This window comes from Ciconia boyciana, chromosome 22 (genome assembly GCF_034638445.1).
Source record: "Ciconia boyciana chromosome 22, ASM3463844v1, whole genome shotgun sequence".
Classification (NCBI taxonomy): Eukaryota; Metazoa; Chordata; class Aves; order Ciconiiformes; family Ciconiidae; genus Ciconia; species Ciconia boyciana.
In genome coordinates, this window is record NC_132955.1 from 896,323 (window position 1) to 923,187 (window position 26,865).

Consider the following 26,865-nt stretch of genomic DNA (forward strand, 5'->3'; position numbering starts at 1 on the left):
AGGCAGCGCAGGGTGGGCTGGTCAGAGGTGCGGTGTAAGTAGGGCACGCGTGGGTGGCGATAGGGAGGTGCGTGGGGAAGGGCTGCGCTGCTTGGAAGGGAAGGAAACGCACCGTTTTCCACCAAAATGCGTGCGGGCTCGGACTGAAGGCGGCGGGGGCTGCGCGCCCGGTGCTCGCAGCGCCTCACGCTTCGTCTCCCCTGGCCCGACGCGTCCGACCCACGGAGGAGCCGGCGCCCGCTGGGGTTTTGTTCTCGCACCCGCGTTCCCAAAGCCCTGCGCTGGGCAGACGGCCGGAAAGGGGCTGTGGGAGGGCAGGCGCGTGGTAAAACCGCTTTGCAAGAGCAATCGTGTGAATGCCTCGGTTACTGCTGGACATCAGGCCGCCGGTGCCCACCACGGGGGTTTCACCGGGGCAGCCCACCGCCGCTCTCTGGAATAAGCATCTCGAGTGCTTTTTGGTATTTGTTGGTGGCCCGTGGTACCGGTTTCATCACTGCGGTGTCCAGTGCTGGACAAACAAATGATGGATGAGAGATGCTGCTGGTTCTCTCCTCCTATCAGTGACTTCAGTCTTGACTTTATTTCGGCTTTGGGTAAGACCCTGCCAAGATTAATGTTTGGAGCAATTTGTTCCTGCCGAGTGACTCAGTGGGTGTGGCGTGTCCGTGCTGCTCAGAAAGACTCCTGCTTGGAGCCTGTAAGATCTAACTTCACCACGGGGAAAATCAGCGCTGCTGCTGGCTTCTGGACGCAGCTCGGGAATGACAGGGCCTGTCCTCGCTCCCGTGGCTCCCGGGATGGGGCTGGAGCGGCTGCACAGCACCGCAGCGTGGGAAGGAGGCAGGGTGTCTCACGCACGGGTGGCGAGACAGACACCAGTTGAGCCATGGAGTGGGAGGCCAGCGTGACACACCCCTGTCCCCAGGGAGTCGGGCAGAGAATTTGAGACTTATTAAGCTTTTGGTAACCGTTTTGTGTGGACTTTCCCCACTGGCACTGCCGGGTGTGATGCCCTCCCCAGCGAGACGGGCAGGAGCATCACATCTGTGTCCTCCAGTCCCCCTCCGTGCGGTGGCTGTCGCGGGCCAGGCTGGTGACAGTGTCATAGGGGCCACAGCAGACCTCACCTCTGGAGCAAGGCCACCTGCTCTCGTCAGAGAGACCACCCTAGGGTGTTTCATTAGCATTGCTGATGTGTGCTTTAGTCACAGGTTGAAAATACCGGGAAAAAATGAACGTGCGATGATTATTTCTGGCAAGCAGAAGAGATGTGATGTCTGCCGTTAGAAGCTCGTTACAGAACAAGCGGGGCAGTTGGGCGCAGGGGGGGTGGGATGGCTGCGTCCTATCTGAGGCCTCACAGAGCCTCAGAGAAGTCTCTTTTTCCTGCCTTGTGTTTCCGATCTGTACATGTTCCGTTGCCCTGTGCAGGTGAGAAGCACCCGTTGGCCATATCCCTGGGGATCGCGCTCCGGTGACGGTGATGTACGCTGGTGATACTCCGTTCCCGAGCAGGGCTGCTGTCTGCCGCTGCCCGCCGTGGGCACCACCGGGCACCTCCTGCCCCTGCGGTTACAACACCCCGTGGGAGGTTTCTCACCCTGCCCCAGCGCTGGGGAAGGAGCGCCCGGCTCTGCCCCGCTGCCAGGGCCCGGCTCGGCGGGCGCGGGTGCAGGTGCGGCCAGCAGGGAGGGCTGTGTGATGGGAAGGGTGGGCGAGCTGCCCGCGGGCCGAGCGGCGCCAGCCGGAGCGGGCGCAGGCGGGGAGGCGTGGGGCCGCCCCGGTGCTGGGCGCCCCTGCGGGGCCCGGAGCCAGGTGCGGCGGGTGGCCGGCGAGCGCGGCGCGCTGCCCGGGGCGGCGGGTGACGCAGAGCGTGACGGTAGCGTGGCCGCAGCCCTTGGCTCCGGCCTGACGCCGGCGGCGTTGCCCGCGGGCCCCCCGGGGTTCATGGCCGCGGGGGGGGGGGCGGGAGCGAGGGGCGGAACTACGACTCCCACAAGGCCGCGCGGCCGCACCCCACCGGCGGCGACCAATGGGCGTGCGGCCGCCGCTCAGGCAAGGAACACGTGGCGGCGGCGCCGGCCAATGGGCGGCGGCGGCGCCCGTAGCCCGATGGGTCGGGGAGGCCGCGCCGCGCCGCAGCGAACAAAAGGCGGCGGCGGCGGGCAGGGTGCGGGGCAGCGCGGCCGAGCGGGCGCCCAGGTGAGTACCGGGGGCGGCTGTCCCGCGGAGCCACCGCCGCGGCAGGGCCGGCCTGCCCGCCCCGGGAGGCGGGCCGCGGCTGGCAGGCGCCGCTGCGCTCCTGCCGGGTCTGCCGCGGGCCGGGCGAGAGCGGCGGCGCCTACGCGCTTGCGACGGGAGCGAGCCGGGCAGCGCCTCTCCCGCCCGGGGTGGGAGGTGTCTGCGCGCCCCTCGCCGGGAGCGTGGGGAAAGGCAGGGGCCGGTAGCGCTGCCCGGTGGTCCCAGCCGTCCCCGGCAGCCGCTAGCTCGCTGTGCAGCGGGCGGGCGCCGGGAACCGGCCCGCGGGAAGCGCCGTGCTCTTAGGTAGCGGGTTTGTAGCCGGGAGCAGAGCAGGGAGCGTCCCGGTGCGGGAGAGAGCCGGAGCCCTGTGCTTCCTCCTCGTACCGCCGCCCCTGACCTTGAGGTTTCCTCATCAGCTGGAGGAAAGAGAGAGACGGTCGTGTCGGTGCGGGGGAGCCCTGGCTGGCGGGCCGTCTGTGAGGGACGGGCACAGCACAAATACTGCGCGAGGGCCTGCGAGAAAGGGCTCGTCTGTGCCAGCAGCAGGTCAGGCTTCGTCTTTGCCTGCTCGTTCCCTTCATCCCTCAGTCGGGAAGCCCTTTGCCACCAGCACGCGTACCCCTCTTCCAGACTGAAAACCCCTTTGTGGTAGCTGCGGAGGCAGCAGCCCCCGTTTTGGGATCTCTTTCCATTCGTGCTCCTCTACTAGCCTGTGTGGCTCTTGCTTGCTGTGAACGGACCTGCCAGTTCCAGGAGCTGTGAAATGGCTGTTTGCCAGCTCTTTTGTTTGCTGCCTGCAAACACCTGCTGTTTATCTTGCTGCTTTGGAAGTTCTCTTCCTTTTGTACAGACTTCTCTTTTTCTCTCTGTTAAACTACGCTTGTTGTCTGCCATAGCATCTAAAGACTGAAAACATAGGTGCATCCTGAATATATTGGTTGTAGATCTCTGCATTTGTTTCATTTCCTTAATTGGGTTTGGAGCGCAGAGTATCAGCTCTACTGTCTAACGCTGTTATTCAAACCCCGTAGAGTTTTCTGCATACGAGAATTCTCTATGAACATGCAGAAAGCGTGCTCTCTGTCCGCCAGCTAGCAGTGCTCGTCCTGCTGTCAGCAGCTCTGCTTGAAGTGAGACCCGATACGAAGGACAGCCACGGCTGGGAATCCTGCCCAGCCACCCAGGCCAGAGCACGCACTGCTACTGTCCACTTTGCAAGTGAGGTGGGGAAGGATTTAAGGAATAAACTTGTTAAGGGCGTTGCCCAAAGCTACAGAATAAGATGGTTTTTAAAGACAGGATTCCAAGTACCCCACTTGCTGGCACTAGATGCTTACTAGGGCGTTTGGAGCCTGCTCTCCGTTAGCCAGACTGAACTCAGTTCGTAGTCTGTTTCCCTCCCTGGCTGCTGTTTTGTTCACAAAGGTTCCGTGTCTGCAGGGAACCTCCTCCAGAGCTGGGCATTCAACGGGCTCGCTGCTTTAGCATGTGCACCTGCTTGCATCACACCAGACCGGTGCCAGGCATTTCATAATGCATGGCATTGAGGTGTCTTGACCTGTGACGTTGGCCAGCTGCTGCAGGGCCTCTTCCCTCAAGCCCTCTCTGTCCTCTGATGAAAGCACGCCTGTTTGCCAGGTGGAACCTGATGTAACTTTTCATGCTGCTGTGGGCTGAAAATGCTGCCTGATCTTGAACTGTGTTAATAAATGACCTGGGATGGAGGGGAAAGGTTGCTTTACAGTGTGGTTTTACTGACATAATTCTTGGGAGAGAGGACATGAAGTCTTAACTGGAGAGGGATTCCTCCCAAAAAAGCATTGCTCAGGTATGACTGGAGTACAGTACTGATCCAGATCTAAGTAAATTTCATGCATGAGCACCATGCTCTGTACGAACACAAACTGGTGAAGCTCACAGAGTTACACCTCTGAGACCAGAAAGGGTTTAAAGAAAAATAAACCAAATCAATGTCTTTAATTTTTTTTTTCTCTCCTTGCAGAGTAGACCATATTGCGCTGAGTAGCGCCACATCATCCGATCTCTTTAGGAGTCAAGGAGACTTTACTCGGGTTCTGTTGTCAAGAAACTCTCTTGTCTCCCCATCTTTTTTTCTTTGGACTGTATTGTGTTTTCCCTTCAGCTAGTTGCCAGTGTATTGGGGCAGATGTATCCGTTGTGTCACAGGAACGCAGCCTCCAGCTCTTTAATCCTCACCTAGCTTGCCACCATCACACTGTTTTTCTCTTGTCAATACACTCGAGAAACTTTCCCCAAGCATTTTTTTTTTTTGCATATTTGGCAGGTGATGTTTTGAGGGAATAAGTGCTTCTGAGCCCTTGAAAATGTGCTCTAATCCATTTTTCTTGCTCTGGACTTGCTAGTGGAGGCTGAAAACCAGCATTTTTTAAATCAGCAGCTATGGATGATGATATAAAGGTCTCTGATGTGTTGTAGGGAAGCTGTTGTTGTTGTTTGTTTGTTTTTTTTAAAGCCTCAGTAAATGAACACAAATCGTTCATGGAAATCGGTGACTCTTCCAGAAATAACTTATTCTTACAGCAGTAACCCACTTGTCAAACCAAGGCTAGGTATGTGACATCCGTTCAACAGAGCTCTTTGCCTCTGCTGAAGAAGTAAAGGGCAGCATGCTTCAAACGCAAGAATGGCCCTTGTAACCTGGGCTGACTCCAGAGCTGACCCTGCTTTCAGCTTGAGAGTGGACTAGATGACCTCCCGACAAGGCCCCTTCTAACCTGAGCTATTCTGTGATCCTATGATACACTGCATTTTAACTGAGAAGTTCATGACACGTACTGCAGAAAATGCTTTAAAGGGGCAGCAGATTGTCCTTCACTCAGCAAATTTGGCCATGAACCAGCTGTTCCATCATACATCCTTCAAAAGAAGGCAAGGCAGTTTATAAGGACTGGATCTGAAGGGCTGTGAGAATGCAGGTACAGTATGGAAGTTGCAGAATGACCAGCAAATCATTGCAGGCAGCCAGAGAGGCATTACAGGTTAGAAACTGTTAATTCTGTCTGCCCCTATCCTAAAGCTTGTGCAGCAGAGGATATGCATTAAGAGCAGACTGGAAAATGCATTTTGTGCTGCTGACGTGAATCTACTGTTGTGTGTGGTGGTTGCAAGATCTGAGGCCTAAAGTCCTAAGGAAACTGCAGTTCAGTCTTACCTAATGAATCACAAACAGAACGCTGTCTGGGAGTGAATCAGTAGAGGAGAACGTTATCCTATAGTTTGTATTTGGTACAGAGAAAGGGATTATTTTTTCTCTGTTTTTCTTCAGAGGTGCATCCATTACTTTGATCAGCATTGGTTGGTACTGCAGCTGCTAAGCATGACTGAAAATTAACCGTGACAGATAGTCCTAACCTGTCTCATTCTTGGGAAACTGCAAAGATTCTGCTGCTCTAGTTTTGTGGTGACCTGCAGTCCATGCTCAGTGTTTGCAGAGCAGATGCAACCAGTTAATGGAGTCTGCTCTGATTATGTCTCTCTGGTTGATGAGGGACCTGCACGAGCACATACAGCTAAGAATTGCTGATGCCCTATGGATTTTTTTTTTCCCCCTGCTGATCTTTTAGCTTAACAATTCAGCAGATGGAAGCAATTGTTTTGTGCTGCCTATCCCGTGAGAAGGGCAGGGTTGGAGCAGTGGAAAAACTGAGTGAGGGGCATGATTAAAGACTTGCTAATGATTAGGAAATGTCTCGGTGAACCATGGGCAGATAAGGGCAGAACAGCCTCATTCCTGCTGTTCTGTTGCCATGACACAAGGATTTTGTCATTTTTCATCTACTACTATTGCAATAATCCTCTAGGCTTTCTCTCTTTACTCCAGTAGTGTTATTGCAAAAACTGGGAGAGAAACTCGGGGAGCAGCAGAATGTAGTGGCATAAAGAAGGCCAGTAAAGTTTCTAAGAGATGAGCAACTTCACAGTGCCATGCCTTGTGGGACTGCCCCTGCATTTTGTGTCCCTCAGGTTTAAGCAATCCCATGTATGTCACTGTTGTTCCCACTGACTTTTTTTTTTTTTTACAGGACTGTTTTTAATAAGACCTGAGGGATGTCCTGGGTCCAGTTTCTTGCAATTGCAGACAATTAGATCTTGGTCATTGGCATAACTAGCATCAGATTGATTGTTTTCATTTGTAAATGTGGACTGAAGATCGGCAATATTGTTCAGGGGGTCTGTGTCACCCTGGAGAAATGAAAAATACTTAGGGTTTGGGTTTGGTTTTTTTGGATTAAGAAATATGTTTGCCATTTTCTTCTAGCCATCTGCTTCTACTGCAGTGAAATGTGACACACTTTCTCTGGGACTGGCCTTTAGCATATTGTAGAGTAGGCAGTTGATGGATTTCTAAGGGCTTTGAAAGCAAGGGTATTCCAGCTTCCTACCAGGCAAAATAAATAGCTGCAGGTAGCTTGGGAGCAAGATTTGCTCTCAGAAATAGCACTGCTTTAAAGCAAAAATCGTAATGGAAAGTTTTCAGCGCTACAGTACAGATGACTTACTGTAGCATGTGTGTGCGCAGCTGTGAAGACAAGGTAGCAGAGTGGTGTCTGTGGGAATTGAATATGTCTGTGCATGCTTGCAGAATAAGGTTGGGGTTTGGGATTTTTTTCAGTGGGGTGGGGGGTTTTTTTGGTGTGTGGTTTTTGTGTTTTGTTTGTTTTTTTTTCCTTACAGCTCTGCCAACTACTAGCCCAATGTACGGCCACTTCTATAGCTTTGGAAAGTCTTCCTCTGTAGCTAGCCTGTGGCTGACTTGACCATATAATAAAACTGTAAGCTTTTGGTCGGAGAAGCTGGCATATTCTTTTTGACAATGCTTATCTGATGCACAGACACTGCCTCATAATTAAGAAAAAAGCTGTCTCACAATGATACCGTGAAACTGATCCACAATTAGCAGAGGGTAGATGCAAACTCGTTCTTGCAAACCCACTTGAGATTCTTCTTAGTCTGATGCAGTGAACTCTAGTTGGTTTCTAGCAGTTAAACCATTCTGTCTCTTGCAGCTTCCTTGCTAATAAAGATTAAGCAGTCAAAGCAACTCTGCTAATCTTTGAATTTTTAATGCGGATTACAACACAGTTTACACTCCTACAGTATCGTGGTATTTGCAGGGCAAAGATGGGCAGAGAATTGCTATCGGCAATAGATAGGATTTTGTACAGCAAATATCCAGTTGCTCCACAAGCGCAAGAAGCCATGTCTGCAACCTGTTCAACACCCAGGTTATCTGCCGGCTCCCTTACGATGTGTCTGGCCACTCCTGCTTACCTGTTGCAGATTGCTTCCCCTTGAGACTGTTGCATACTCTGCCCCCCTTCACCTCCTTTTCCTTCCAATCGAAATTCCTATCCTTCTAAAAAGCTGTGGTGGTTTAACACCCAGAAGAGATGAATGTTTGTCCAGCTTCAGTGTCTATGCTTAGCTTACGGCCAGAATTGTAGCCTACCTAAGAAGGTTATGCAGGAAGCCTTCCAACTCCTAAAAGGTTCAAGGTTAATCCACTGGTACCCAGCATTTCCCCTTCACTGACTCTACTTCCTCTTCCAATACATGCTGCTGTTATTTGTTCCCTGAGAGCTGTGTATAAATTCTCACCTTGACATAACTACATTATCTCAATGTCACTCCATCTTGTGTAATTAGGAGCATCCAATGGAAGTTCTAGATTGCTTCTAAAGCTCTTGCAGAATGGCTGCTCGTAGCCCCAGGACTTGACATAGTTCAATGGCTCTCATTGTTTTTCTGAGACAACTTTATTCCCACAATATCTCTGAAGAGCAGAATACCTATTTTTCGGAATGCCTCTTAGAGAGCTAACACAGCAGCCTCGGCATAGCATTTGTGTGGGCTGTTACGTTAAAGGGGGCTGCAAAGGAGGATGGAAAGTGGGGTTATTTTTAGCAGACTAAATAGTAGGTGCAAGTGTTTATGGCGACAAGAATGTGGTTTTGATTTTATGAAGAAAGATGGGGTGCTTCAGAAACATTTCCTGATGCTGTTTTGAAATGGGATTAAATTGGAAGCTACACTGCAATCATGTTGGAGTTTTACATAACAATAATTCTCTGAAAGAAGGAACACTTTTTCTAACATCTTTTGCCCTTTCTGTAGCTTCTCCTTTTCTATTTTAACACTTGAATTGTGTTTGAAAAGACGGTAGCAGCAAATTTGACTGCTAGTTCTTAAGCCTAGTTAACAGCTTTCAGTAACAGTACTTACTTAGTCCAACCTGTTTCATTCTAGAGGCACACAGAAAATGCAACCTGCCTCCTACTACTTTTCTCTGCAGAATAAATATTTTGTCTATTTGGGGGGGGCGGGAGGCAGGATGGGGTGACACCAAACCTCTTTCTCCCTGCTTTATGGGAAAAGGTCTTTATTTCTAATTATGGTTAATTATTCCCTGGCATATTCTGTGCTTGCTTATAGGATGAATAACCCAGTTGATCACTAATGGTTATTACCCAGAAGCTAGCACAAGAAGTAACTGTGGAATTTAAAACTGGTTCCCTCCCTGGGTCTTAAGTGAGGCGTCTATTTTGTGATGGCATGGGCAGTTAGTCAGTCTTACTGAGCCATTCCAATACTTCACTGTCCAGATACTCAGATGGAATCTGAGCTCTTCTTTTCTGTGTTGGTGCCTTTCTGCTTTGCAGCTCTCCCAGAAACCATCTTAAGTGTGCTGATGTGTTTCCTGCCACACTGGCTGTGCTTGGGGAACAGTGACATGACCTCCAGTCACTCAGAATGCAGCATGAGCCACTGCTTGAGCTTTTCTGTCAGCAGTCTGACCCCTTGGAAAAATCAAAACCACTTGTTGACCTCTGGCTGATCACAAGACTCAGTTCTGATGTTTGACACATGCAGACAGGTTCACTGGGATGAAGTATTCTTTTAAATAAATGTTTACTGCAGCTAAAAATAAATTAACTTTGCCGCCTGTGACTTTGCTGCTGTCCTGGTTTCAGCTGAGAGAGAGTTAATTTTCTTTATAGTGGCTGGTATGGGGCTATGTTTGGGATTTGTGCTGAAAACAGTGTTGATAATACAGAGATGTTTTAGTTGTTGCTGCACTACTCAAGGACTTTTCAGCTTCCCGTGCTCTGCCAGGTGCACAAGAAGCTGGGAGGGGGCACAGCCAGGATAGTTGATCCAAACTGACCAAAGGGCTATTCCATACCACATGACGTCATGCTCAGTATATAAAGCTGGGGAAGAAGAAGGAAGGGGGGGACATTTGGAGTGATGGCGTTTGTCTTCCCAAGTAACCATTACGCGTGATGGAGCCCTGCTTTCCTGGAGATGGCTGAACACCTGCCTGCCCATGGGAAGTAGTGAAGGAATTCCTTGCTTTGCTTTGCTTGCGTGCGCGGCTTTTGCTTTCCCTATTAAACTGTCTTTATCTCAACCCTCGAGTTTTCTTACTTTTGCTCTTCCGATTCTCTCCCCCATCCCACCAGGGGGGAGTGAGCGAGCGGCTGCGTGGTGCTTAGTTGCTGGCTGGGGCTAAACCACGACAGCTGCATATCAGAAAGAAAAGTTACAGCCTTGATCAGAAATCTTTTGTTTATGTCAGTTTAGAATACACTCTTTAAAAGGGAAGAAAGCCATCTTCAGGAAAGGCATGACATTAGGAATCTTTTTTTTTTTTTTTCATTATTCTTCTCAAAAAAACCAAACTGTCTTACCTTAATCTTCTTTGTTGTCTTGAGCATCTTATTCTGTAGGGTGTGAAGCTGCTTCCAAGACATCTAGGTTCTGAAACAAAACAAAAAAAAGATGCAAATGTGTTCTGGTTTTGATAATACTGGCAGCATTTTCTTCTTCCTTTAGGAAAAGGTATGGGGGATTGTTAATTTGCCTGCGGTCGAGCTCAGACTGGGAATGTGGCATGCCATAAGAAAACAAGTGGGAGGGAGGGTTTTCCTCGCCTGTTGCCTTGTCACTCCCTGGTACTGAACTAGAAGAAATGCTAGGTGTGTTACCTAGATCCCACAACAACAAACCTGGGGTACTGGGTAGTTTGAGACAAGTTGCCTTAGCTGAGCACTCCCCTAGACGGGGGATGCCCACAGCTGGCAGGTTTTGTAAAGGCACAGTGGTGGTTGGGACAACCTGAAAGGATTACACCTTTCCCTGCAGGCAAGGCTGGACCAAAATAGTGTTCAGGGCAGTAGAATAGGTGGAGGTTTTAAGCAACATAGAATAGGTCTTGCTTATCAGGTGAGTTTTATAGCCTTGTTTATAATGGGGAGACACAGCCACAGCTCTGTATTTGCTTTGGTTTTGCATTGAGCTAGGTGATTGGGGGTTTTCCATGAGAACTGGACTCTGTTCCTGATTACTTTCTTTTTTTCCCCCCTAATTCAGACTAGGTAGCCATGTCAGCCAAAGCCATCTCTGAGCAGACGGGGAAGGAGTTCTTGTATAAGTATATCTGTACATCCTCTGCCATCCAGAACCGTTTCAAGTATGCCCGAGTCACCCCAGACACTGACTGGGCACGACTCACCCAGGACTACCCATGGCTTCTGAGCGAGGTAAGGAGAGTGACTTGCCTTCCCGTAGTGGCTGAGCCCCGGACAAACCTCTGCCCACCCAAGCTGCTCCCTGTCGGGCATGGCACATCATGCTGTGGCAGGCTGCGAGCAGAACTGTGCTCTGGATCTTTCCTGAAGGACCAGTTGCTGCTGCTCTGCAACACTCATTTGCAACACTGATGAAGAAACAAGCCTTGCTTCAAGGCTGTTGTATCACCTTCTAGGAGGCCTGATTATAAAATTCCTTTAAGGACTGTGAAATACACGAGCAGAGGTATCTGCAAACAAGAAGCTTCTAATAACCACACAGAAGGTAAACGAGGCAAATTCAGACAAAGCAAGAGTCTCTTGATGTCACTCCCTGTTCTCAAACCCTTACTTTCTGAAATCATGGAGTGCTTTCTCCACGGCTAGTTTTTACGTTCTGTTAGGATACTGCTTGGCTTTCCTGCATCCAAGCAAAATGTCAGGGAGAACTTCATTTTTTGCTTTTTCTACACAAGATCTTTTATATCTCTTTGTGTTTCATAGCCATGCACTTTCTGCAGAGAAAAACCTATCCAGAGCTCTTTTTATTAGTTGTCCAAGCTGGCTCCTTTCCAGTGGTTAATTATATTAAGTCATTGGTTGGTAGAACATGAACGTTTCACAGTCCTTTACTGACTGACTGATAGAAGCCCTACGCTAAGTAATTAAATGTTCCGTACTCAAGTGCATGAGTGAATTGCTGGAAGATATCAGCAGTGCTTCTAAAAGGGCTTGCAGAAAGCCAGATGGGAGCAAGGATGCTACCTATCCTTTAACGCAGAGTTCTGTAACGCTAGAAAGGGCTACAGGGTCCAGCAGAAAGACCGTGATTAGCGTTCTGTACTGCAACATGTTGTGTTCTGACTCTACACTGTAAGTTGCTGAAGTTCCAGGACATACTAGCTGTACAGGAGAATGGCACCCACTTCTTATTTAAAAAAAAAAAAGATATTTGCAAGCTAGAGATAACACACTTGTTACCTAGGAACAGCTTTCCATAGGTATCTTCTAAAGAGCCACTGTCAGTTGACTAAAATGTGCAGGACCCCTGGCCCTCGCCAGTCTCATATGCAGAGTATGTAGTGACAGCAGGAGCTTTCTTTGTAAGCAGCTGATTGTGCTTGCCATGTTTGTAACAATTTCTCCTTAGGAGCCTCTGCTCACAGATAAATATTAATTTCATGATGCATCTTACAAAGTCAGTTTGCAAAACTGATGGGATGCTCTACGCTTTTCAGGGAGATTTTTTTTTTTTCCCTTTACAGAAACTGAGTACATGTACCCCATCCTAACAGCTGCTTTGAAAGAGTTATCAAAGTTCATCAAAAAAAGCTAAAACAAACTGTCACCTCAGTTTCTGATGTATACTTACATCTGAGTAGAAATAAGGCAGCTCTTCTCAAAGTACAGCATAAAAATCTGCAGTCATGTTGTACCAGGAGATGGATTTGCCAAGAGATTAAAGAAATTCTTCAAGGACATTTGCTGTACAGAATTTACTTAAGTTTTTTGTTTCACTATCTGCAGAGAATCGCTCGACCAAAATCACTTTCTAATGCTTCTTTCTTTTAATCGCTTTTGCACAATGTTGTAGCGTTTAGTGGTGAAGCCAGATCAGCTAATAAAGAGACGTGGGAAGCTTGGACTGGTTGGAATTAACCTCACTCTGGATCAGGTGAAGGTTTGGCTCAAACAGCGTCTGGGCCAAGAAACCACGGTGAGTGCCACCTTAGCAACAAAAATATAAGACTTTTTTGTTCTGTCTTTTCTGCCTGCTTGCATGATAGGAGCTGGCGTGCAGGTATTTCTCTTGCTTACGGTGGTTTAAAATGCATGTTATACTGATGCCAAAGCAAGTGAGAAACTGTCCCCCATGTGAACTTCCTGCTGGTAAATGAGCACCAATAAATGACACACCTTGCCAGGGAGTACAGCTCGGTGCTCCCTATACCATCCTCTGTCCAAGTCTGCTGTGGTGGGAGCTGAGCAGGAATTAGTACAACTTTGAAAATCCATTCCAGTTGGGAGTCAGCAGTTGATAGCTCAAATGCTGTGTCTAGTTGGCATAGCTGCTTCACTTTAATACCCAAGGCAGATTTAACAAGACAAGTATAAAAGCTGTCATAAAATTGTCCTCTTATTGTAGCCAGCCATTGTGTTTTGGCTGATGACTGAATGTTACTTCAAGTCCTTATTTTAACTCTGTGCCGGCTTGTAATATTTATTCTCCTGGGAACTGCAGGAGAATACTGCAATGCTAATGATAAAGAAATGCCTGCTATCCCAGCTGCTGTGTTTCAGGAGCTGATAGAGTTCTGCTGCCTCAAGGAAACTGATGCCTTGGCCCTACTGTGATTGATTTGCTGCTGGCTCCAGCACCAAGCTGTGCAGCCAAGCCAGTGGGGCTTGCCTGAAGGCCATTGTGAAACAGCAGGCAACTGCATCTCGTGTGCCTGCCCATCAGGAAAACCAGGGATGTTGAAATTGCTTCTTTAGCACAATATGACAACCACATCTAAAGGAAGGACTGTGCCAAGGACTTGTGACCAATGATTTTCACTCCTGAAGCAGTGTCTTCAGGAGCAGGGGGTATCTCCCATGGCCTGTGCAGGAGTGTCCCTTGAGCCAAGTGACTTGGTTTTGGATAGCAGGAAAACACCTATGCAGGACAGTTCCTGGGACCTTGCTGTAGCTGTCTGTCCCTGTAGGAAGAGGCTAAAGAGTGATCTTACTTGACCATGCTCACTGGCACCGTTTCCAGGGCGAGTGCTGGGCAGAGGCCTCTGCTCCTGCCATTCCCTGTCTAGCTCAGGAGTTCCCTCACCTCTGATTTTTTCAGAGCTCCAAAGAAGAAGCTCAAGCCGCCGCGCTTCACGTTGCACTAAGCAGTGCTCTGTAAAGGTGCTGTCTTTGGGACAGGAGATGAGGAAGAGCCATTCTGGTGTAATTCTGATAGCCATCTGTCCTGGTAGGAAGGGGGAAGGTGACTGACTCCTGTAACCTATGAAGTTCAGCTATCCTGGAGTGGTTCAGCAGCGTGTCTAGCAGTGACAGTGCTTGATGCTATGCTGGGGAGGGAGGAGTATGGTTCCCCAGGAAACACAGTGGAGAGGTGGTTGGGAGGAAGTGATTTTAGAGCAGTGTTGATTAATTCTCGAAGCTTGCCTTATGCTGTCATAAATGTGGATACTGGACAAGCATTTATTGGTGTTTGTGTTGTTTTCTGCCTACAGATTGCTAATGCGAAGGGAATCCTAAAGAATTTTCTGATTGAACCCTTCATCCCTCACAAGCAGGTTAGTATACCAAATAAAGCATTAAAAAGTGCTTTTAAATCTATTTGACTTGCATGTGGCTTAGTATATGGATTGGTATAGTGGAGAAAGCGTAAGTTTGGGAGTGTGCTGTTGAGAGTGTCGATGCATGTGGTCAGAGCAGCATGCAGGCACGGCATTAGTCCATGCAAAGAGCTGTTAATCATGTTGGTTGCTGTTACTCTTCTGGGAGGAGGTTACAGATCACCTGAGAGGGACCAGGTTGCTCAAGGCAGCTCACTGCTCCTTGAATCCGGTACTCCTGAGTGTGAGATCTCAGTTTGTGCTGGTGAAATATTCAGGCTCTGCCATGGTTTGCAGGAAGGGTATAATTACCTAAGATAGAGGTGCTTTCAGTGCATGCAAGGACGGACCCTGGTTTGCACTTCAGTTATGTAAGATGGGAGCAGTTTTCTCCAGAAATGGAAAGTGTCCCTGGCACGTTTCACCAGGATGAAGCACTCCGGGCCCTGCCGCTCTCCCTCCCAGGCCAGCACAGCCTGTACAGCCCTGGGGGGTGTCTGGGCCACTCCAGTGCTGCTTCTCCTTGGAAAGCTCAGCGGTGTGCTCAGTTGCCCCTCCCCTAGCACTGACACAAGAGCTGCCTCTTCAAGATCTTCTCTGGGTGTGAGTTATTCTCTGGGTGTGACTTGCTAACGTTTGTGCCTGGGTCTGTGCAGGAGGAAGAGTTCTATGTGTGTGTATACGCTGCCCGTGAGGGAGACTACGTACTCTTCTACCATGAAGGGGGTGTGGATGTGGGCGATGTTGATGCCAAAGCTCAGAAGTTGCTTGTGGCAGTGGATGAAAAGCTCAATGAATCGGATGTAAAGAAACATCTCCTGCAGCATGCACCAGCAGATAAAAAGGAGTAAGTACAGATGTCCAGTTCTGGGCATGGCCAGCCACCAAGAAGCTTCTCTCCTTTATTTCAGTGCAACGCCCCTTCGTTCTGTTTCACCTTAAAACTTGCTCTCCTACCCTTCTTGCTGCTCTCAAGAATATGCCATGCATCCTAAATGCAAGTTCTTTGACCTTATCCGAGCTTCTTGTAAATCTCAAAATAAGTGTTCGTAGTACCTTGAGCCTTCACTTGAGAGGAGCGCTTCTCAGTCTACTGAAGTCTTGACCTCTTGGATGTCAGAGACATGTATTGAATTTTGATCCTTCGTGCCAGCATAGAAGAGTTTATTTAGTAGAAATGGTGATAAGATGTGAATCTCATTGCTAATTCAGAAATGTACTCTCCCTTACTCTGGCCTAGTCTAAGAAGGTATTCTCTTGCTTACTGCAAGCTTATCTGTAGATCTCAAAGATTCTTCTGCATCTCCTTTAATGAGATGCCCATAGCTAGTTATCTTAATATGAGTCATGATTTTTCCAAACATAATGTAATCACTGATGGCATTGCTCAGCACCGAAAGGCTGAAGAAGCCTGTCACTAATACAGTTTACTGCAGTCTTCCCCATCCCAGCTAACGAAGCTTAGTTCTGACAAAGATGCATATCTGACAGTGAGAGACCGTGATGCATTTCTGTCTCTCGGTGAGATTAAACAGACTGGACATCTTTGACAGTTGTGAGCAACTGTGTTCTCAGCAGAGCTTGGTGGAGTGTAATTAAGATGAGTCATCAAGGTCTTCCTTTCCTTGAGTCATCACCTAGGCTTCTTCCAGAGAAGATGAATGAGAATGAAAGAAATTGATACAGAGTAGATTTGCAGATTGCCACTAATAGAAATGAAGCAGAGCAGGCTGTGCTTTATATTTGGCTGCTTTAATGAACTTGTGTTAAATTTTTTTACAGCATCTTGGCTAGCTTCATCTGTGGCCTGTTCAACCTTTATGAAGATCTATATTTCACATACCTCGAGATCAATCCATTAGGTAACAGATATTTTTGGGAGCAGGACTTTCTGTTCTAGAATACTGAAATGTGTACTTTATCCTTCTCTGTTTTATGTAGTTCGCAACAATACTAGGTGGCATATGCAAAAGAAGTACAGAAGTGGCTGTGATGGGTCCCGGAGCTATTAGTTGAATTAATTCAAAATGAGGACTGCTTGTAGGTGTTCTCTGTTACTTAATTTCCTGGTGGAAATGAAAAATTCCATTAAAAGGGATGTTAAGTCAGAACTGAAGAACATAACTGCTCTGTTGGATCAGAACAAAACAGCACCTGAGCCAGGGCCTGGTCCATGCCCATGGTCACTAGTTAATTCTTAAGGGAACTTTCTGGGTTTGTGTCCTGGTTTTGGCTGGGATAGAGTAAATGTTCTTCCTAGGAGCTGGTACAGTGCTGTGTTTTCGATTTAGTATGAGAACAAGGTGGTAACACCCTGATGTTTTAGTTGTTGCTAAGTAGTGCTTACAGTAGGCAAGGGCTTTTCAGCTTCCCATGCTCTGCCAGCTGCACAAGAAACTGGGAGGGGGCGCAGCCAATATAGTTGATCCAAACTGGCCAAAGGCCAGTATGTCTATGCCATATGGTATGGTCATGCTATATGGTCATACCATATGGCATCATGGTCAGTATATAAACTGGGGGGAGCTGGCTAGGGAGCAGCAGTCGCTGCTTGGGGACGGGCTGGGCGTCGGTCAGTGGGTGGTGAGCGGTTGCATCACTTGTTTGGTTTTTTTTTTCCCCCTGGGTGTTCTCTCTCTCTCTCCCTCTCCCTCTCCCTCCCCCCATTACAGTCCTGTCATGTCCCATCCCCCCTCAATTATTAAACTGTTCTTATCTCAACCCACAAGTTTTCTTACTTCTGCCCTTCCAATTCTCTCCCCCATCCCACCGGGGAGGGAGGGTGACTGAGCAGCTGTGTGGTGCTTAGTTGCCAACTGAAGCTGAACCACGACAGTTTGGTAAATACAATTAAATGACCGATGTGGAGGAAGGGGAACAAAGGTGACCTAGCTTTTGTAACGATCTCTGTATAGTATCAAATTTTATGAGTAAATCTGTAATGCATGGCGCTCTATAAAACAGAGCTAATTCTGGTATTTTTTTCAAATGCAGTGGTGACTAATGATGGTGTCTACATCCTTGATTTGGCTGCGAAGATTGATGCAACTGCTGACTACATCTGCAAAGTGAAATGGGGGGATGTGGAGTTCCCCCCTCCCTTTGGCAGGGAAGCTTACCCAGAGGCAAGTAACAACCCACTCTGGCCCAAATCCCTCTATTGTGGACTACAAGATTAATTCCTCATGCCTTGTACGTCCATGGCATTGAGGTTTTCCTCTCTTGTGGGTTTTGTTGCTGTGTTTCAAGTACCTTGGCATTGCTATCCATGGTAACAGCTTGTGCAAACCTGAGTACAGGTTGCTGTAGTATTAGGACTTTTCATAATCGCACTCTGAACTGCAATTGCTTTCCATCTTTGCTTGGGTCTTGTTTCAGTTCTTTAATTCAGACTTGACTTTCTAAAATGGAGGCTTATATTTAACTTCATTCAGCTATGTGCCAAAGCTCTGTGCTTGTACAGTCTTCCTTATATGGCTCTTGCCTGCATCACTGCTCTGTCAGCATCATTATTTTCTGTTGGAGCACTGGTTATTGACAGCCTCATGGCAGCTGATGGTCAGTGTTTCAGTTACTGAGAGTAGAGTAGCAGTTGTGTGCAAAATCTGCGTGCAAGTATGAATCCAGAGAAAATAATTACCATCTCTCAAGCCTCAAAGGAAAAAGTTAAGATGTTAATACACCTGTTTTCCTGAAAAGATGACCAAGAAGAGGCCTGCAGGCAACCTTTTCCTTTTAAAATTTAGAAATGCCTGTTCCCTCTCAGAATTCCCTGAATTTGTGCTACTGGTTGCATAAACACTGCTTCGTACATGGCCTCCCAGCAGCTTCAAAAACTGTTGGAAGTAGAGCTCTACTTAATTGTTCTGTTACTTATTTTGGGTGACTGTTCTGCCATCTACAAAAGGATTTCTGTCCTGACTTTTTCATTTTAATAATTATAATTATGCTTCAGTTGGGGAAGGTTTTTGTAACGTGGCCAGGAAGTCCATTTAGCTATTTCTCTCCATGTAGCTTGCTGGATGCCAACACTTAACTCAATTTGCTCTTAAAAGGATTAGTTCAGTTTTTGTCTCTCTGAATCATCCCTCTGCAAGTCACTGGGAAGGTTATTACGGCAATGCCTTTGCTGAGAATTTTAATGAACTCCCAGTGAAGTGCATCACAACAGGCAAGCACACTGTAATACAGGAACACCACGTTGAGCCAAATTACAGCTCTCTCGGTGATTACATTCTTGGCTGCAGCACAGCCAGAGAGTGTGTGGCCATGGGTGTGTTGATTTTAAATTTCCTCTGGTCTGAGTCTGCAGACAAGGTCAGAACGAGACTTTTCAGTCCAGAGGCATTTGATTCTCTGACTGTCATATGTGGAACTGTGAAACCTGGGAGCTTCCCAGGGCTGGCTGAGCAGTGGAGGAAAAGACCACCGTCCACGGAAAGGCCAGTGTGGGGTACTGCTTAGTGAAACACAACCGACAGTCAGCTGAATTTCCAAAGTTTTTGATGTGCAAACAGGAAAAATCTGCTACTGGATCTGCAGTCTGCAAATGAAGTAATATCAAATTTATTATAGCAATCACTTGTGACTTCACCTGGGACAAGCAAGAGGCAAGCCAGCAGGCCTTACAAAGACAACATATTCTTTGGAGGATATGATATTTTTTTCCAAGAAAGAATCAAAATTTGAGCGTATGCTCAGGTTGATCCCCTTTGAATTTGTTACGGAGGGAATGGCGCAAGCTGTCTATATCCAGTCCAATTTCAGTGTTCTGTCTTGGAGAACACCTAACACAAATCAGTCCTGGCCCCTGAGAGATGAAGCTGGGTCTCTGTCCCTTACAAAAATGGTGTTTGTAGTTCTGCTCTCCCCTCAGTTGTAGTTGACAGGAGATGTGGGAGCTCTGCATTGTCCAAACAGGCCCAGCACTATGAACCCTGTGGTCTGGAAAAGGAGGATGCAGAAGGAAGTTTAAATTGCATGCTGCTCTGTTTGCAGGAAGCCTACATTGCTGATCTGGATGCGAAGAGTGGAGCCAGCTTGAAGCTTACTATTCTCAACCCCAAAGGCAGGATCTGGACCATGGTGGCTGGTGGCGGTGCCTCTGTGGTTTACAGGTAACAGGAACAAGGTTTCCAGAGAGGAGGGTGGATTTGCAGTGCTGGAAGAAAACAATTGATGCAGCCTCTGGAAAGGAGACTCTTCTAAAGCAATCTTTCCCATGCTATGACTGCTTGGGACCTCTTCAGAATGAAGATGTTGTGCAGATTTCTTACCAAGATGTGGAATATAGTGTCCCTTAGAGATAATTTAATTCTGGGAGGTTGAGATACTGTTTCTTTCTGACTTGGAAAGAAACAAGCTGGCTGAAAGCTGTTTGTGGTAATATCGTTGCTGTGGTAGTCACTGAGTTCCCATCATATCTAGGAAGTGTAACAAGATCAATCATGACTGGCACCAAGAGGAGAGCAGCTTAGTTTTCAGCAGTTACAAGTCCCTCTTTCCCAGGAATTTGGAGTGCTTTATTAAGACCTTTATAGTGACTCAAATTATAACTAACCTCTTAAACAACTTTTTTTTTTTTTTTACAGTGACACCATTTGTGACCTGGGGGGTGTGAATGAACTGGCTAACTATGGGGAATACTCAGGAGCCCCAAGTGAGCAACAGACCTATGACTATGCTAAGACTATTCTCTCCCTCATGACACGAGAGAAGCACCCTGAAGGTAAGGGAGTTGCTGCAATTTCAAAGATGCTCAGCTGTGAAGCTGCGTGTGGGGGGAAAAAACTGAACAAATCTGAGCTGTTGCTATGCTTAGACCTCCCTGGGAGAGCTTTTAATGTACTGCTGCCTTCTGAGTGAAATAGTGATGGATTTCTCTCACCTCTTGCTTCAGAGACAGGACTTGTGGTTTTCCATGTAGCAAAGAGCAAATGTGGCTCAAGAGGTTCTTATCAGAAAAAATCTTGCGTGATACAAAGCTCTTATCTTCCAGGCTCTGCTAAACACAACTTCCTGCAAACTATTGGCTAGTCTGAACTGCAGCATTGTTTCTCTTTGTCCTAAACTGCTTCATGATCTTACAGTACACTGTGTTCTTAAAACAGTTTTATTTATGTGTGTTTCTTCCCTCAGGTAAAATCCTGATCATTGGAGGCAGCATTGCTAACTTCACCAACGTAGCAGCCACTTTTAAAGTAAGTGACTATTCAGAAGTATCAGCAAATGCCCACAGGCATCAACCCCAAGCCATTCTCCCCAGTTCAGCGTTGTGCTGAGGCTGACAGTGCATCTCATCCAGGAGTTCCTGAGATGATGGGACAGGGTAAACATCGGGCTGCCCAGTTCACCTGTCCTGTATGTTTCTTTTAGGGCATTGTGAGAGCGATTAAGGATTACCAAGGCCCTCTGAAGGAGCATGAGGTGAGGATCTTTGTACGAAGAGGAGGCCCGAACTACCAGGAAGGATTACGTGTCATGGGAGAAGTTGGTAAGGACCAACTGTTTCCTTAAGTTTTGTTCTTGCATCTTGTTTCTTCCACCTGCTTTCTGCTGAGCCTTTACAAGGTTAAATGCTTCACTTTGGCAGAAGCTCATCTTGTTCCTTTTCCCCCCACCGAGGCTGACTGTTCTTGTATGCATACACAGGGAAGACCACTGGGATCCCCATCCATGTCTTTGGCACGGAGACTCACATGACCGCGATTGTGGGCATGGCACTCGGCCATCGGCCTATCCCCAACCAACCGCCTGCTGCAGCCCACACCGCCAACTTCCTCCTCAACGCCAGCGGCAGCCCTTCGGTGAGTTTGTTCCCCTCCGTGAAAGAGAACGCTTGTGAAGAGCCTCCTGAAGGCAGCTTCCCCTGTCTGAACAGGTTGGAAACGGATCTTGGCCACCATTGTATTTGTACAGAGCTCTAGGAAAACTAAAGTGACTCTGCCTGCATGGTGTATCAGGAGGGGCCCTCCCAACATCCACCTTGCTTGTGCACAAAATGTGACCCCTCAAAACCAACAGTGTGACTCTTGCATCTACTGGGAACTTGGTCATTTAGGAGTTTTCCCTTGCTTGACTGAAATGGTCCTATCTCAAAATTAGCTTTCGTTGGTTTTCTTTGTAGACTAGCATAGCCAAAGCGGCCACCTCCTCCTACATGCTCCAGGCCTTATATGGCACGCTGTCCCTTACTGACTTGGCTTCTGAATCTTTTCAGACTCCAGCACCAAGCAGAACGGCTTCCTTCTCAGAGTCCAAATCAGATGATATTGCTCCAGCCAAGAAGGCAAAATCAACAGCACCTCTTGGTAAGTCCAGCATTGGAAATGATTGCTAGCAGTTCTCTTCTGCTCCAAAAGACAGAATGTGGACTAGACTAATGCTTTCTTCTGGATACAAAGGGAAGCAATTTTGTGGTACCTGTCTATTTTTGTTTTGAATTTAGTTAAGTGCTTTTAGAATGTTGTCGCTTGTTGTGCTGTTAGCTCATACACAAGGTGAGTCAGAGGTGCCTTGACCTGGGATGTTCCTTTGAAGGGAACAGCACAGTTTGAGAACTCCAGCTTTCCCATGTCCCCTTATGCAAGACCAGTGGACAACAGGTTAGAGTATCTGTGCTGTGGTTGCTGAACAGAGGCCTGCTCTCTAGTTAAGTACCTGGGGGGTATTCCCATGGGATGCTGCTGGAATGGTGTAGGTATTCAGAAAGTCCTTCTTGGTATATGCTGCAGCATCCTGGATGAACGCTCTACAGTCAGTTCAGCAGGAGTCGTGACGTACTCCTCGTGCATTTAGGGTCAGAGGTTACTCTGCGGTGTGTTGTATATTTTTTGTGGGGTTTTCTGTCTTGCTTTTTAGTTTTTGGGTTTGTTTTTTTTTACTGAAGTCTGTAGGAAGCTTCTTTAGCATGGTGATATGCAAAAGCTTTGGCAACCTTTTGCTCGTATTTGTTGGAAGCCTTATTGGGTAAGAGCATGTTGTATGGGGATAAAACAACAACAGAATTGGGCAGAGACCTAATGTGATAATGTCCTGGTCCTCCTCCCTTGAATGTGAGGAGATACTGGCCTCGTTCACAACAGTATGACACGATGATGGCAAAATTCAGATCCGATGCCAGTGAAACGCATCACAAAACCCCCTACTGCTCTCTTAATCATTGCGCACAGAATTTTGCATGAGCAATGCTTCAAAAAGACGTTGAAAATATGTGTGCCATGGAGCTTGCAGTGCAAGGAACCGCCACCTGAACCTGAAACGTGTTTGTGCTGGGATAAGCAAAAAGTTTCTAGATGGCAAAATTTCATGTCCAGATATCTGGAGAGGAAGTACAGTGGAGAGTGCTCCAGTCCGCTTGTTTTTCAATAAAAGCAAAATGCAAAAGGCCTGAGTGCTGTGGGGAGGAGTGAAGCTGCAGCACCCTGCCACAGGTGCCCTGCTGTTGGGATGACAGCAGCCAACTCTGTCATATTGTTGCATGAGTGATTCTCTCTTTAACAGATTCAATCCCAGCTTCAAGACCTGGTTCAGGTAGGACACATGTGACTAGCTGAATGTGCCTGGCCTTGCTGGCAGCTGGCTTTTTTAGTTCTTGGTCTTGTTGCTGTTTTTTTCCCTCTCCAAAAGTTTGCAGTGTTGTCTGGTCCTTCCCTTCCCTCCTGCCCAGCATATTTAGCTATCACCATATGAATTTTTAATCTGTTTTTTCAATTGCAGATCACATATTCCTTTGCACAAAAACTTATTATTTCTGGGGGAGAGGGGGACAGGTCTCAAACAAACTTTAATTTTTCTTCCCTCCCTCGCCATCATTATGGAGAAAACCAGACCTAGGCATACTGTGAAAAGCTGTTCTCTTTGCTTTCAAAAAGAAGGAATCCCTAACCATGCCTAATAACTGGCATTTTGTTTCAAAGGGAAACAAAATAGTGCAGGTGCTGTGCTTATGAGCCTTGAAGGACACGGAAGTCACTGAATGAACCAAATGTTCTTGTTGCCTTATCAGTTCAGCAAACTATTAAAGCTTGTGCTCAGTGAAGTTATGGGGACTTTAAGCACTCTCTTGAGCTCTATGCTGGATGAGAATAAACTGCTGAATCAGTGTCAAAGTAGAGTTCCAGGCCATCTCCCCTATCCTAAGAGGAGAGACAGTAGAAGGGGAACTCTCAGATTCTTCCTTGTGTGGTCTCAGACAAATAGCATCCCCTTTCTGGGCCTGCATTTTCCTGTTTCTATGAATACTTATATTACCTCCTTGCAGGCACCTGCAAGATAAACGGAATTTTTCAGGGTAGGCAGTTTCCTAATAACAAGTCATGCAGCAGTGCATCTAAATTGTGAACATGAAGGGTTGGAGAACAGCGACTGATTTCTTGTGAAAGCCAGCAGAACAGTATCCTGTTTAATCCCTAGTGCTGTTTACCTTTGATTCAAAGCCAAAAAGAAATTAGTGGTAGACTGAGTTGGCATCAGCAGTTGGATCAGCTCTGAGTTCTTAGAAGTTTTAAAATTAACTCTGCCTGGAGTCAAAGGGAGGAACTCAACGTTTTGCTGTGACAAGTGGTGTAAATATACTTAAAGCAAAAAGTCCACCCTCACTAGCTGAACTGTTGCCTTTCCTGTGACTCTGTGCCCCAAAGCCAGGTTTTGGGCCATATCTAAATTCTTGGAGCCATCAGGTTTGTGTTGGATTCTGATCATCAAAAAAACTGAAAACAAAAGCTGAGTATGTAGAGCTCCTTTGGTTTCTTTGTCCCCTCTATTTCCTGCTTTTCTTTTTATTTCCTATCATCCTATTGTGGTGCCCTGACAAACACAGGAGGCAAACCTCCTGTGGTTCTCCCAGACTGTAGGCCATACACAAATAAATAAAATGCAAAGTTCCCTTTCTCTTCAGCTTTGCAGAATAAAACTATCTGGGAGGAACATGAATGGCCTGTGTGAGAAGAGGAAGAGGCAGTTTTCACTTATCTCCTCTCCTACACCAGCTTCCCCCCTGTGATCAAGCACTTGTCCATTTTGTGAAACCCAAAACCTGGCTGTTGTGTTCAGAATCCTGGGAAGGGGGATGCTGCTTCATCTACAGTTTCTTCCTTAATTTGGACAGTGTGGCTACTGCATCCTGCAGTTCACCTGTTGGGTTCAGTTTGGAGGGAGGGGAATATGCTCGTCTGGGAGACTTTCAGCAGACATTTGGCAAAGTTGCAGCTTTTGTCTTGCACAGATGTACATTTTGAATGTGGTTTTGTTTGGGTTTTTTTTCCCCCCCCTCTCTCTCTGAGCAGGTAAAGCCACAACCCTGTTCAGCCGTCACACCAAAGCTATCATTTGGGGGATGCAGACACGGGCTGTGCAAGGAATGCTGGACTTTGATTATGTTTGCTCCCGGGACGAACCTTCAGTAGCTGCCATGGTTTATCCATTCACGTAAGTAGCCTGTGTTGACTGCATTATTTTTCTGACTGCTTCCCTCAAATTCTTCTGTTAGCTTCCTCCTCTTCCAGTCTCTGCTGTTCTTTAGGGTAGCTCTGCCCTAGTCTACATCTCTGCCTTAATGCCATCTCCTATGCTCCCTTCCACCATCAGGTTGGCTTTGCAGACTGCTTCCTGTTTCCCTCAGCCATTGATTTCAGGCTGCCCTGTTGAAACAGCTTAATGTTAGCCACGTAATTTAAGTCCCACTTCATGCTCTTTCAAAGGGTGTCCAAATTCTGTTCCTTCACTTGGCAAGTAAGGAAGGCATGACTAATTGGGCTTTCTTTAACAGCCCACTGGCTTATAGCAGAGGCAGTAAGGCTATGTAAGGTTTCTTCCACTCATCTACTGTTTGCTGCATGCTTGCCTGAGACATCTTGATCCATGCCTGCAGCAGCTGGAATTTTCCCCTCCAAATATTAGCCAGAATCGGAGCAGCTCTGCTAATAGACCAAAGCAGTCTGTCTGTCATGTAGCCAAACAAAATTTAAAAAAAAAAATCCTGTTCATCTTGTTCATACTCTTCCCTGTAGTGGCAGTAGTTTTGTAGCAGGCAGGAAGTATGCGGCTCCTTTAGTGGGATAGAGAGTTCTCTTGTGGTATTCACCCTCTTCTACCCGATCCCCACAGCTAACGGGGATGAGAGAGACTATCGAGTGTTTCAAATTGCCCTCGGGAGGAACCTCCAGAGCACAGCTGTGCATAAGCTGTTTGTTATTATACCGTGGGGGGGGTGGTCTCCCTGTCAAACAGGGCAAGTAGGGAGAAGGAAAGGAGTGGCTGTCTGGCCTGCTGCTGGGACAGTGAGATGGGAGCACGTACAAAGGTAGGAGGCTTGTTTAATTTCTGTGGTATTTACAGATATCCAGGATAGCTGATGTCTAATCAGTCTCTGTCCTGCAGAGAATTTTTCCCTCTTTACAATTAAGTACCTTGTGCTGTTAGTCCGCAGCTCTGATGATAACTGCAGCTCTGTAAGACCTTCTCAGCAAGTGCAAACCTCAGGGTGCTAAAACTGAGTGCAGGCACAGTCACATCTATAGATGAGTGGCAACTCCTTGCAGTGTCGCAGTTGTTTAATTAAGAAAAAGCAACAGGATTAAAAGTTTAAGGCTACCTATAATTATCTGATTCTGCTTGGCCTTTTGGAGGAAGCTAGCCTGGCAAAACCTGGAATGTTCTGTTACAAACGTACCAGTATGGGAACACAGCCAGTATCTTTAGACTCTTAAACAACTGAACAGTATAGACTTCAATGAAATTCCAGTCGGAGCACCTACCATATATAAAAGACAACACCTACAGTGAAACTTTCCTAGGCACATCTCCTTCAGCATGTGTGGGGCAGGGTGGGTAGAGTCTCAGTGTAGCAGAATTGGAAAGTTGACTGCCCCTCACATTGCTGTCCTGGCTGTTCATGGCAGATACTGGTTTGCTGTTCCCCCAGTCCGGTATTTGTTCCAGCCCAGTAACACAGCTTTGCATGCATCTCATTCATTACTCTTTCTGTGCCTCATTCTGTCTTCCAGCTTGGAGTAGAATTGAGGCTCTGGTAACTTCACTGTGGGAGAGCTTATTCATCTTGCTGGATGCCTCTGTCCCCATTAGCCCGTCTCCTTCCATATGCTGCTCTGTTCTATACTCTGAAGAACCTTCTGCTGTTAGTATGGTCCCTCCCCATGTACGCTCACTTGCTAGTGAGTCTCACAGTCAGTCTTGGTGTCTGAGAATTGGGGTTTGTAAACTCCTCTGTCTGCATGCACTGTATCCCTTTGTCTTTCCAGTAGCCTTAAGAGTCAGGGCTCTTTCATCTTCTCCTCCATAGTGGTGACCACAGGCAGAAGTTCTATTGGGGCCACAAAGAAATCCTGATCCCAGTCTACAAGAACATGTCAGATGCCATGAGGAAGCACCCAGAGGTGGATGTTCTCATCAACTTTGCATCTCTGCGCTCTGCTTATGACAGCACTGTTGAAACCATGAATTATCCACAGGTGAGTTGAGGGATCTAGAAGAAGCCCAAGAGAAGAAGGAAGACCTTGTCAGCAGGGTACTAGTGTTTCTTAACCATGATGGCATTAGCAAATTGGCTTGGTCTTCCAACTTAACAGATAAATACCTCAATTCTAACTCCTTGTAGACTCTAAGGAGGATACTGGAGTTGCGTAGCAAATTCTAACACCAGACTTGCAATT

General features: G+C 47.3%; 1 protein-coding gene across 3 annotated transcripts in view; it reads left to right on the forward strand.

Moving 5' to 3' along the window:
- The first annotated feature begins 12 nt into the window (after positions 1–12).
- Positions 13–26,865, forward strand: part of ACLY (ATP citrate lyase) — a 33,726-nt gene continuing 6,873 nt past the window's right edge. Inside the window, exons 1-16 of one of the 3 annotated variants that reach the window (XM_072886021.1) lie at positions 13–34; positions 10,660–10,829; positions 12,451–12,573; positions 14,090–14,152; positions 14,851–15,041; positions 15,977–16,056; positions 17,189–17,323; positions 19,197–19,311; positions 19,786–19,922; positions 20,333–20,394; positions 20,570–20,687; positions 20,846–21,000; positions 21,414–21,504; positions 22,697–22,726; positions 24,481–24,622; positions 26,496–26,664. In XM_072886021.1, coding sequence (XP_072742122.1) covers positions 10,671–10,829; positions 12,451–12,573; positions 14,090–14,152; positions 14,851–15,041; positions 15,977–16,056; positions 17,189–17,323; positions 19,197–19,311; positions 19,786–19,922; positions 20,333–20,394; positions 20,570–20,687; positions 20,846–21,000; positions 21,414–21,504; positions 22,697–22,726; positions 24,481–24,622; positions 26,496–26,664 — 1,770 coding nt within the window. In that variant the 5' untranslated portion in view covers positions 13–34; positions 10,660–10,670. Of the gene's footprint in view, positions 35–2,082; positions 2,206–10,659; positions 10,830–12,450; positions 12,574–14,089; positions 14,153–14,850; positions 15,042–15,976; positions 16,057–17,188; positions 17,324–19,196; positions 19,312–19,785; positions 19,923–20,332; positions 20,395–20,569; positions 20,688–20,845; positions 21,001–21,413; positions 21,505–22,696; positions 22,727–24,480; positions 24,623–26,495; positions 26,665–26,865 lie in introns of those variants that run through there. The other 2 variants (XM_072886020.1, XM_072886022.1) reach the window with 2 other exon arrangements.